Genomic DNA, 11,912 nt, shown 5'->3' with positions numbered 1-11,912 from the left:
TTGGTCCCAAGATGAAAGTGGTCGTCTTGAAGCAATAGATGTTTTATTTGCTCAAATACAAGCCCTTAAAAGAGCCGTCTCCTACCACTAGGAGGCACAGCATACAGATGATGTTACAGCATTCAAGTCAGGCAGAAGTACAATTTTACACAGGCAGCAGACCTCTTTTTATGCTACTCCAATAAACATTACTACAGGGGTTAAGCCCACCCTGTGGTCTCCAACCAATCAGCTTAAGTGCTGGGCACATGCACACTCTGCATTAACCCGTATGGACAGAGGGGAGTGGTTACTCCTCTGAGCTACAGTCCACCTAGGGGGAAGGTTTCCCTCCAAAACATCCTTCCAGGAGCCTGTCAGGGGACCAGCTGAACACCTCTATCCCAGACGTGAGCTCCAGAGATGGGCAGCCCTGATCCCCTGCACAGGCTCCAAAAGCCACACAACACATTTTAAATATATTTACAATATATTTGTTTTTATATTTACAATATATTTGCTCAACACTGGGCTCCCTTAATCCTGCAGCCCAGGAAAGCCATCCTGGCTGCAGGGGCTCCTTTCCCTGTGCTGGGAGCTGGCTATCTCATGCTCACAGCCTGTTGACAGCCTGCACACAGTCTCCCCTGTGCCCTGGGTTTATACGGCTCAGCTGCTTCCCCCTAGCCTCGGGGCGCTAGGGGTTAATCCCTTTCCGCCTCGACACAACCTCTGTTGGTGGCTTCCCTGCTCTTCCCCCCCTCCCCCGGCGCCTGGAGGCAGCACGGCACCACCACCGCCTCCTGCCCCCGACATGCCAGGGGTTAACAGTCCCTCTCGCTGCAGCCGCCGGAGCTGACCAGGGGCTGCAGCACACCAATGCCCCCGCACCCCCCTGAGTGTCCGGACTCCCAGCGGCAGCGCCCTTCCACCCCCGGCTCCCTGTCCTGCCGCAGCTCCCTGTAGGCGGAGCTGCGGCATATAGGTAAGCCTGGCAGCGCCTTCCGGGACCCGGCTCCCTGCCGGCCATGGCTCCCAGCGCTCTGCAGCCTCCCGCTCTTAGGTGGTCCTGGGGGTGGGCTCATAGGGCTGTCCCAGGCCAAGTAACATATACAGCAGCCAAAAATTTTAAAACAGCGGCGCCCAGTGCCAAGTACATTTGAATTTGGCGCCAAGTGCCCTTTGTCCAAGAGTGTTAACCCCTTCAGTGCCGTGGCGGCCATTAGCGACATTTGCCGGGGTCTCCGGCCACAGTGCCTGATTGAAAACTGATCACTGGGCTGCATATATTCAGAACCCAGAGATCAGGTACATGCCGCCCCACCCTGGGAAATCCCACCCTTGTGCACGGCTACGATTGTATTTGCAACCATGCACATAGGGAGATTTACGTTCACCTGCGCCAACAGTGTATACTGCCATAATAAAATTAGGGTTACCACCTTTGCTTTGAGAGATTCCCTTACAGTGGCCCACCCACAGCCCGCCTCTTGACCCGTCTTATCATGTTTTTTTTTAATATTTGCTAATATTCTATTCTTGATTTTGCACACCATAATGCCACTTACACATTATGCCACACATTGTAATGTGTGGCATAATGACACACTGCGATGACCATTACACATTATGCTATACACCGTGATGCCCATTACATATTATATCACATACCGCAATGGCTATTACATATTATGCCACATTAGTACCACTTACCTACATGTAATTGCTAGGGTTTATATGAGTCATCATCACCAGCCGTGCTGGTAAAACCAGCAGACGGCCCACTTTGCTAGCGATGATGCTGGAGCGCACATCATCACTAGTGGGCATCGGTGGACCATACACAGTTGCAGAGTTTAAGCTGAAAATCTTGCAAAACGGCTGTTTTGAGCATTTTTCAGCTGAAAATCGGCAAGTGTGTATGGGCCTTTACTGTACCCGCTAGTGCCTAAACCTAACCCCTGTACTATGCCATATAAAACCAAAACCGCTACCCCGAAACCTAACCCCCCTTGTAACTGCCTAAACCTAACCCTCCCCCTTCCCTGGACTGACCCTCACCTGCCTCGCATACTTATACCAATTTTACACCAGCTGTTGGTATTCTGGAGTTGTCATTCTCACCCTTCAAAGATCAAGCGCTGGTATTCTGATAGCAGTCGGTATATGACTGTCGGATGCTGACCACATCCCGAGGCGAGATAGGAGAGTTGAGAGAGATGTAAGTGACCCAGGGATCCCAGGTTCTCCACCTCCCTGCCTGGGTGACTGGGTCCAGTGCAGGGTTTGATAAATGGTTCCAGGTGCCCAGGGCTAATACACATGTAGCTTCCTTTGTAATGCTGTTAAACACACTTGTGTGGGTGCTCAGGGACTCATCAGTCATTCTGCCGATGTGCAAAAGGCAACCTAGGCTCCTGCCTAGGGCCCAGCAGGTCCAAAGGGGCCCCATAAAGATATCCTGGCCTTCCAAAACTTTCCAGAGGAGCATTGCACGACTACCGCATAATGTCATGACATCACATGGACCTGCCCACACTGCCACCCTCTGATGTTCTTTGATAGGTTAAAAATGTTTGGACGCACAAAATGGGCTCAACCACTGTATGTGGACAATCTGTTTGCTTTACATGCATACCTCCCAACATTGATGAATGGGGAGGAGGCACTGCTCTGTGGGCGTGGCCTTGTGGCAAGGGGGCGTGGTCATTTTCACCGTTATGGGAGCATGGCTAGCGGCCCTCTCTGGTAGCTGCTGGCTATGTCCCTAGACCATCGGGCTGCATGAATAGACGCTGTGCACTAATCACAGGGGACGCTCCAAACTGCCCCCCCCCTGCCGCGGTACACTGCCCGCCTGGGAGGGACACGGGAACATCACAAAAAAAACAGGACGTTCCCGTGATAAGCAGGACAGTTGGGAGGTATGTACATGTGACACAGGTATTAAGTTACTTACAAAAGATAGAGCCAGATTCAGATTTGTATGCAATGCCGATGGGTGTTGTATTATGAGTCAGCCTTACTCATTCTAAAACCAGCGAAAGTGCTGTGGTCCCCTTAATTAAAATGGCTCAGACACTAGTTCTGCTTACTGACAGGATATCTGCTGACGGTATCTTTACTAATCAGTCCTAACAGTGCTGGAGAAGCCTCATCAAACCTCCAAGCCTCTTACATTCTCCCCATACACAAGCCAACCCGCTGGTTCCTGATCTGAGACCACAGATTTCTAGAGACCTGGACACAAGAATTAGCACAGTACCTCTACCCCACCAACTACCAACTTTCTGGGAGTGTCAGGGAAAACTCAGACGTGCCCAGGCATTTTAGGCCCGATCCGACTGCTTCTAGCAATATATAGATGGAAAGGGGGGTTGGGGGTATGGGGTGTGTCCTTGTGGGTAGCGGCATGGCTTCGGCCTTGCTTTTAAATCAACAGACCCCCATACAGTAAGGGTCATGTTGGGAGGTACAGATGGAGCCAGGTTCTGACGGTCCTCCAGTGCGACATATCCATAGCGCTGGCAGAGGCTGGCGGGGAGCGTGGTCGGCATATAGGGATGGGCGAGTGGCTAACTCGCTCGCATGACCCATCAGCATGGCGGCGTGGTGCGGGGACTGGGTGATTCCCTGCCCATCTCCACTTCAGGGAGACAGGCATGGAGAATGCAGCGTGTTGGGGAGAGCAGGCAAGATGGGCAGCGGCGGGAGGCGGCTGTATAGGCTTCCGAGAGAACGGGGCACGCAAGCGTCTCATGCACGTGCCCCATTCTGTTGCACTCTGGCGGAGGGGCAGTGGACGGCGCATGGTGATTCTATTGCCAGGAGCTGCTCTTATGAGAGCAGCTCCATATGTATGCTATTTCACTGCAATTGTCTATATTTAGGCTTTATTTCCCTCAGGCATTGCTATAAATTTTCCAGTATAAATACATAAATAGACCTGTATAATTACATGCTAGTACTATTTGCTGGCCAATATACAATAATAATAATAATAATACAGTCTGTAGTTTCCCATTTACGTAGTATACTTAGAGACACCACACTATGTTTCACAAGATATCTGGTATTACATGTTTATCTTGTACGTCAGACGCCATGTTAGGTAATCATTCAGGCGCCATCTCTAAAATGGGCAGCGGACCACAGACACCTCCTGAACTATAACAGTAGGATTCGCAGCACAGAGCCTCCCGCGGTCTTTTTTCACCAGGATTAATGCTGACGCTCAGAGATTAGATATACAACACGGGCACAAGCTACACATAAGGGCGGCTGCCCCGGAAAAAGATGGTGGCCTTCCTTCCAATCACTAGCCCAGTAGTCACTAGCAGGGGGCGGGACAGTTCCCTTGGCAGCGCTTGGCCTGGTGACGTAACGCAAGTATAAAAGGTAGCGGCTGCGGACACTGCGTCAGATACTTCTTTGCTGCATCGTGTGGAGAGAAATACAGTGTGGTTCCCGCTTCAACAGTGATTGGACGGAACCCTCAACCCGACGCCATGAGCTCCCAGATCCGCCAGAACTTCCACCAGGATTGCGAGGCTGCAATCAACCGCCAGGTCAACCTGGAGCTGTATGCCTCCTATGTGTACCTCTCCATGGTGCGTACTCTGCCTGCGCTCTCTGCTCTTGTGTTATATGGGGGGAGCGCCATGCTGCTGGGAAGGTAATGCTGTATATACACCCTGGTGACATGTAGGCAACGAAGGGCTCTAGTCTGTAACGCTACCAAGTCCAGCGTGCTGTGAAGACTCTGGCATGCTGGGCGTTGTAGTGCAGCTTTGCAATGGCGGCACGTCTTGGGCCAGGTGACTGTGCTAAATTCTCCTGCCCTGTGCAGTGCTGCTGGCTCCTATTACAGTACAAGGTGCATAATCTCTGTAAATAAACAAGATGATTTATGTATTGCATTGCTCTAGACTGGCATATACTAGGGTGTAGAGCTGGTTTTTCTAGAAGAGCATATCTGCGATACTATGGCTTCTGTGTACATTCTGGAGGCATAAATTAGCAATTCTATAAAATCATGAAGCTGCAAGCAATGATCTGGTCCTTGGCGTCTACACTACTACTAATCTATGCTGCATTTCCCTATGCTGGGTACATGCTTAGCCAAAGAGATTGACTGCCATATCTGTAGTCTTAAAGCCCTACACCTGCTACATGGCTGGTATCAGCTGCCTGTGTGCAGCTGATATAGAGCTTTCACTGTGAATGATGTTCAGTGTAAATAATGGTGTGTCCATGGTTGATCAGGCTTGCTAATCAAACAAACCCAATGCAATCAGATTGAATTGCATGGCAAGCCACCCGACATGCATGCGATTTTGACTATATAATAGTGCAGATCTGCACTATAGTCACTGCTGCCCTGTCTATCTGGGTTTCGGTTTGTGCTGTACAGTAGTGCGCATCGGGATCGCAAGGTAAAATACCTATACAATTTTGACTAGTACAAATCGCATATGCTGGATTGTACAGCGTACACACCGGCTGCTGATGTCTTTCAGTGATGGCACCGGGGCCCTCTAAACATGCAGGTTTGTTCGATATAATGCTAAATTGACCTGCATGTTGGATATCAATCATTGTTAACGATGCTTAACTAGGCATGAAATGACCGGCTTGGGTTCCAATATTGTTGCAATTGTGTTTAAAAAAATTTTTTTCACCTTCCCTTGCTTGTCATTTATACCTATTTTACACTGTCATAAATGTCCTGGGTCATTGTGTATGAATGCAAGCAGCCTGGGATATTGTGCAGTTTAAAAATGCAGTTGATGTATACCTAGGTAGATCTGCCCAGCATTTCATTCTAGTTGTGAGCAGCGTTGGACAATTCAACCAGGCTCGCGGTGCACTGTAAACAGGTAAGCCCCCACCATAATACTGGTCTGGTTGCCAGTTTAAAGGGGTATTTAGCCAGGTGCAGGGTTACCACATTGTGTAAGTGGTATTATGTTGGTGGCTTAACAGCTATGCAGTGGAACATTTATTTTAAGTTTCTTATATAGTGCAACAGATTCCATTGCGCTTTACAATTGTAAACAGAGATAAAACAAACTGGGTAACAACAGACGGACTTGGAGGTAAGAGGGCCCTGCTGCAAGCTTACAATCTATAGGGACATAGGAGATTATAACATGAAGATACTTGCACGGCACTACCCCTTGTAGGTACAATTGAGACTCCATCCTCTATAGTAGGGAAAATCAAAGCAGATCCTAAACTTATGGGTGGACCACTAGTGGCCATCCAGCTGCTTTGGTGGTACTATGTATCCCAGCATGCGATCACCGTTCTGCTGTAAACACATTAAACGCTGTGATAGGCTGCTTATTGCCAAACCCTGCTTGACTCCTAACTTAAGGCCACTGTTTTACAGACTGAATTGAGTGAAGGAAAGCTAGTGAGGGCTGTGGCTTGGCTTTATCACTTGTTAATGTGGCGTTATCAGTCCAAAGCAGTTGTTGTGGCCTGCCATTGGTAGAGCAGATCACCGCTTATTAGCAGGTGCACACGATAAAACCTCTGCCCTGTTTTGTAATAACACCCAAAAATTAGTTTTGGGTTCCACTTGTATTTACTACGGAATTCATTCTTTCAGTGGTAATCCTGTTTCATAGCTTTATTCAGACACCATGATGAACATATGTATGCTCACTAGAAATGCACTATTATGGCTTCCCCCTGCATACACTGGGTCACATAATACTTAAATACTGTTCCATCTTTAAAAACTTGTTTATTGGTGGTTTGCAGCAGACTATACAACGGTGCTTGCACTGGAACTATTATATTTAACAATGATCTATTATAGTGCCTTGTGTGTGGTGTTTCATATACAAAGACGGAATGACCTCCAAGACTTGTGTACGTGTTGTGGGAGGGGTATATGCCATGTGCGATGCATGGGTGGGAGATCTGATTGTAGTGCTCTCTGCTGGCCAGAATGAGGTATTAAAAGAATTGTTTGCTTTGTTGGTAATCTATATACAGTAACTACAATGCTGGCTTTAGCTGTACTCTGGCTGTCAGATCTCGTATACTGAAACAGAAGTGTGTGTTTAGGCTTAATATCTGAGCACGTAAGCACAGATCTGTTAACACTTGCATGAATTCTGACACTAGCACTGACGGCTAGTATCAGTGTGCTTGTAACTGATGTGACCTGAAACAAACACAACACTGGGATCTAAGGGCAGAGTCCTAAATCTGACAGCTGAAAGGGCTGCTACAAATCTTTCCTCTGCACTGGATATTCCGGCCTTTCCCCAGTGTAGTGCTGCGAATTGTAATGCTCTGTGTAGCCGAGGTTCTGGATCAAAGATCAGTCAGTGAGCAGAATAAAATGCTTAACAATTCAACCTAGCACAAGTAAAACCTTACTAGAGCACTGGATTTGGCAGGACAACTGGCAAGGTGCATGTGGCCTGTCAGTTTGACTATACCATATGTGCACAATGGATAGCCCTGCAGCCCAACAATCCATTTTTTGAGGCTAATGCATTAAATATGGTAGAACTTAGAAGTAACTTAAGGAATATAAGGTGCTACTTGGTTCTGTATCTAAACAGAAAGACATTGACAGTAGTACGTACCCCTTTTACAAAAGAGCCTTGCCACTCCAGTCCAGGGCTTGGTGTAAAAAAATAACCCAGTCCTGTTCCACTGGGTGTCCACCCTGGCAAATGTTCAGGGTCAGACACGGGGCTTCCCCAGAGTCAAGGACCATGGAAATGGGACGCCCAACCTCTGGATCGCAGCGTCCTGAGGTCAATCTGGAGGTTTGGCGGGGCTGGTTGGGAGGAGGCTGGGGGCAGCCCAGCAGCTTTCCTGGGTGCTGGGCTTGCCCCCAGCATATCTGTCAGTGTTACAGGTTTCCTGGTGCTGAGATGTAATCTCTCGCTGGCGTCGCCCACCTAGCATAGTGCCAAGTGATGACGGCGTAAAAGGAAACTGCTGGGTTGCATCCGGGTCCAAAAACACAGGTCCGACCTGGCAGTTCTGGTGTAAAAGTAGTATAGGTAAGTCTACTACAAGGTTTGCAAACTTGTCTCTCTGCATCCTGTAAAAGTGTAGATGTTGAGCGTAATTTCTCTGGTACCGGTGTCCTTATGTTGTTTTTTCTTTTTACTTAGTCTTATTACTTTGATCGTGATGACGTAGCATTAAAGAACTTTGCAAAATACTTCCTGCACCAATCCCATGAGGAGCGCGAACATGCAGAGAAACTTATGAAGCAACAGAACCAACGTGGGGGGCGGCTTTTCCTGCAGGACGTCAAGGTGAGCAGATCTATGGATTGTGCATAGGTTTAGAATCTTCTTAAATATTTCAGTTCTCCAACAGTTTGGGATTTATTTATTTTCCTCATGATTTGTCTCTGGGATCACGGATTACCAAGCGAAATGCTCTGCTGTGTTCCTGCAGCGGTAATACTGCTGCTATTGGTGGTATAGTTAGTAGTGTACGTCACTAGATTCAGCAATTTGATGGAACTCTCTATTGGGTTAATGTAAGTTGTTTGTCACTTGCAAAGATTTGTTTAACATATGTTCTGACTGATGCAGAACATTTTATTGGTCTTCAATTTTTTTTGTCAGGATTACATGTCTTGGCACAAACTAGCAGAGTATGTACTTCTGAACTGACTAATTAGCATTGTGTTGGCGTTTTGTCTAACTGCAGCGCTTTGTATTTGTGCATATGCTGTAGCCTAATTTCCCTCTTGCATCTATACACCACAGGGTATTTTTATGAACATGCTATTACACGTTCATACTCCAGCTGCTCTCCAGACCTGCCTGCAGTTATGTAATGTCTTAAGCTGGCCCTACACTACTCAATCACAGCAGTGTATGGCCATCATCTAATCCCCCTGTGAGCAGGATCGCGCACAATACATCGCATGCAGTCCTTTTACATGTGATGTATCGCGTGTGACCCCTGTTCCCTGCCGCCGGGTCGGTCTACCTGCATGCAGGTCCAACTTCCAACTCGAGTCCATTGCACACAGGACCATTCATCTTACCGGATGTGATGTTGTACATCCGGTTTGGGGCCGTTTTTTTGGTTCAGTTGGAAGCAAGTGAAATCGGCCCGTTGTGTTGTATTGTATGGAGGCCTTTAGATTGTGCTCTAATTCATATGCCACTGCCCTTATACAGTTGTCTTAAGTTTGAGATGCAGTTGCCTGGGGAAACTGAGGACTAGTGTAGACTTCAACCTATCACCTGAGGCACCCTCTTGCTGATGTGGCCTTCTATATGGATGTATTTTTGACTGGCTAGGTCAGTTATCCAATGTGTAGCTGAGTCATGTGGGTAGACAGAAGACTCTAACATCTGTTAATGTACAGATAACGATAAACTACTGTAACCTCAGGGGAACCTGCCATATTGTGTTGGAAAACTGTAATTATTCTACTGCAATCCTGGAGAACTTAGACTTTCAGAAAGATCTCTTCTGACAAGATTAGGTAGACTTTGCATTCGACCTATTCAGTCTGATCTATTTGAATAGATTCCGACGTTCGGAAAGGCCATGGATCGGTGAAAATGGCTGATGGTTTAATGGCTGCGGATTGGGTTAAAACTGCATTGGCGAGTACTGGACAATATTACTGCCTATCGGGAGTATCTGCCAATACTGAATACCCCTCAATACTTATTTTAATGAGGAGTCACCTTCTGTAGGGTGAAATCATTTTTGGGGGTTATCCAGGAACATGGATAAAAGGGCAGAGTGCTAAATTGGCTCATCAGTCACTTGTTTTAGGTATTGGTGGTTACTTTGGAAATATCTATAGATCTAGATATATGGGATCCTGTACCAGTGACTAAACAGGCAGATATGGACAATGTGACTAACTAGTGCTGCAATCCAATTCCAGAAGCCAGATCGGGATGAGTGGGGAAGTGGTTTGGAAGCCTTGGAATGTGCCCTGCAGCTGGAGAAAAACGTTAACCAGTCCCTATTGGATCTGCACAAACTGGCTACTGATCGCAACGATCCCCATGTGAGTATGAGAATGACTGGAGGAAAGTCATGGAATATTGATTTTTTTTTTTTTTTTTTTTAATTGACCTCTAAAGCTGGGTACGCACAGAATATTGGCCCAATGTTGCCTTTGTCCAAAATCAGAACACAATCTTCATGTATACCTGATATATGGGTGCCAGCAGCCGCATGCAACATCGACTGTACAGCCAACTGGTGATATCATGTGACCTGGCATATGGTAATAAAGGACAGCTGTGATCTTCCCACCCTTTGTTAGATCATTCTGATGTGTACCCAGGAACCAATATGTCTGGCCATATATCAGCTGGCATAACCAGCTTCAGGGTGGTATGCAGTCTGCCGCCGCTATTTCCGACCAGGGAAATGGTGGCATTGATGCAGGATCACGACTGAACGTGCCCGACTTCAGAAGCTGTCAGGCCTGTTCTGCCGATAACGGCTGTGGATTGTCATTATCCGGGCCGCAGATCGACAATCCATGGCCGTTCACGGCCACGCTCCCTTTGAGCCCAATGGCAGACAGGACATTGAATCCTGTCTGTTATGCGGTCGATCTGACCGCAAACAGGCCTGGATCACGGCTGTTGGCGTGTATCGACAGACGTGATCCAACATTGCATACCCCCCTTAGTCTAATAACTATCACGCGTTACATTGCTGTAGCTCTTCTGTCTAATGGGGATATTCAATGTGCCACAATTTCTTACACCTGGAGAAATCTGCACCTTTCAACAAGATCTAGTCAGTCTGACTGTCAAATGTTCCACCGTTTGGGAAACTCTCCTATCCACTTGACTTTTGTAAAAAGGCTGCAGATACTTTAACAGGCATATGCAATAACAGATTCTTACAGCCAAATCTCCATGGGTTTGAGTTGAGGAATGTGGTAGAACTTCTGCATTAAATAGATATTTCTAACTGTTGGCACACATTGACTATCCCTAAGCCTTTAAATGCAGTTATAGTTGTGTAAGTGGTTATCTCTAAGAACAGTCCGTCTTACACTTCCAGTCAGGTCTTAGAAGACCCCCAAATTTTCCAGTTGTGCAGTATGTCCTATTTACTAACACTAAATGTATTAAGTAATTGACTTTTTAATCATAGTCCAACTTAGATGACCTTCTGTTACACTAGGTGGACAGTGACAACACCAGTGATATGTATTTTGCTTGGGAGGGTCTTCACAATAATTTATCACTGGTTCTCAAATGTGTTGCCTTTTGGGTCTGGCTGGTACTTTCCCAGCTTGACGCTTATGGTGAGTGCATCGGCCGATTTGCTTTCGAACATGTGCTGCACATGTCAATCTATCGCTGCGACCTTCAACCAGCGGGCCCGCACATTGCACCAAGTGATACACTATGTGCATACAGTTACTTGATTTATCGAACAGATGTGGTTGAAATCAAATGATTGTATGCAATTTCAAGTACATGGACTACATAAGTGAAACCGGTCTCCATTAGAAAGACCTGTTTCATCCAAAACAGGGCTAATCGAAGGTAATAGAATTGCCCATGGAGAGATCATTACCCCAATTGTACTGTTAAGACGAGAAACCATGTTTCTAAAATAAACTGTTTCGTACACAACACTGTAATATACTGTACATCTGATATAAAGGCTCCTCTCCTTCACAGCTCTGTGACTTCCTGGAAACTCACTACTTGGATGAGCAGGTGAAGTCCATGAAGGAGCTGGGAGACCATGTGACCAACCTGCGCAAAATGGGAGCCCCACAGAATGGCATGGCTGAATACCTCTTTGATAAACACACTCTAGGGGAGAGTGATGACTGATCTCCCACCTCAGTGTCCTGCTTCATACACTCTTCTATACATGTTCAATCCTGTCTTTCTCTGCTATTTTTTTCCTCTAATAAAGTTAATCTACAAGTA

General features: G+C 46.8%; 1 protein-coding gene across 1 annotated transcript; it reads left to right on the top strand.

Annotated features, from left to right (window-relative positions):
- The first annotated feature begins 4,371 nt into the window (after window positions 1-4,371).
- Window positions 4,372-11,912, top strand: FTH1 (ferritin heavy chain 1). The gene is made up of 4 exons (XM_083165735.1): window positions 4,372-4,589; window positions 8,130-8,276; window positions 9,884-10,009; window positions 11,655-11,912. The coding sequence occupies exons 1-4, from the start codon at window positions 4,488-4,490 to the stop codon at window positions 11,811-11,813; spliced, it is 534 nt and encodes a 177-aa protein (XP_083021861.1). The 5' UTR covers window positions 4,372-4,487; the 3' UTR covers window positions 11,814-11,912.

The sequence above is a fragment of the Crinia signifera genome, chromosome 11, assembly GCF_055691185.1.
Source record: "Crinia signifera chromosome 11, ASM5569118v1, whole genome shotgun sequence".
In the NCBI taxonomy this organism is placed as follows: Eukaryota; Metazoa; Chordata; class Amphibia; order Anura; family Myobatrachidae; genus Crinia; species Crinia signifera.
This window is presented reverse-complemented; position numbering and strand designations above follow the sequence as displayed.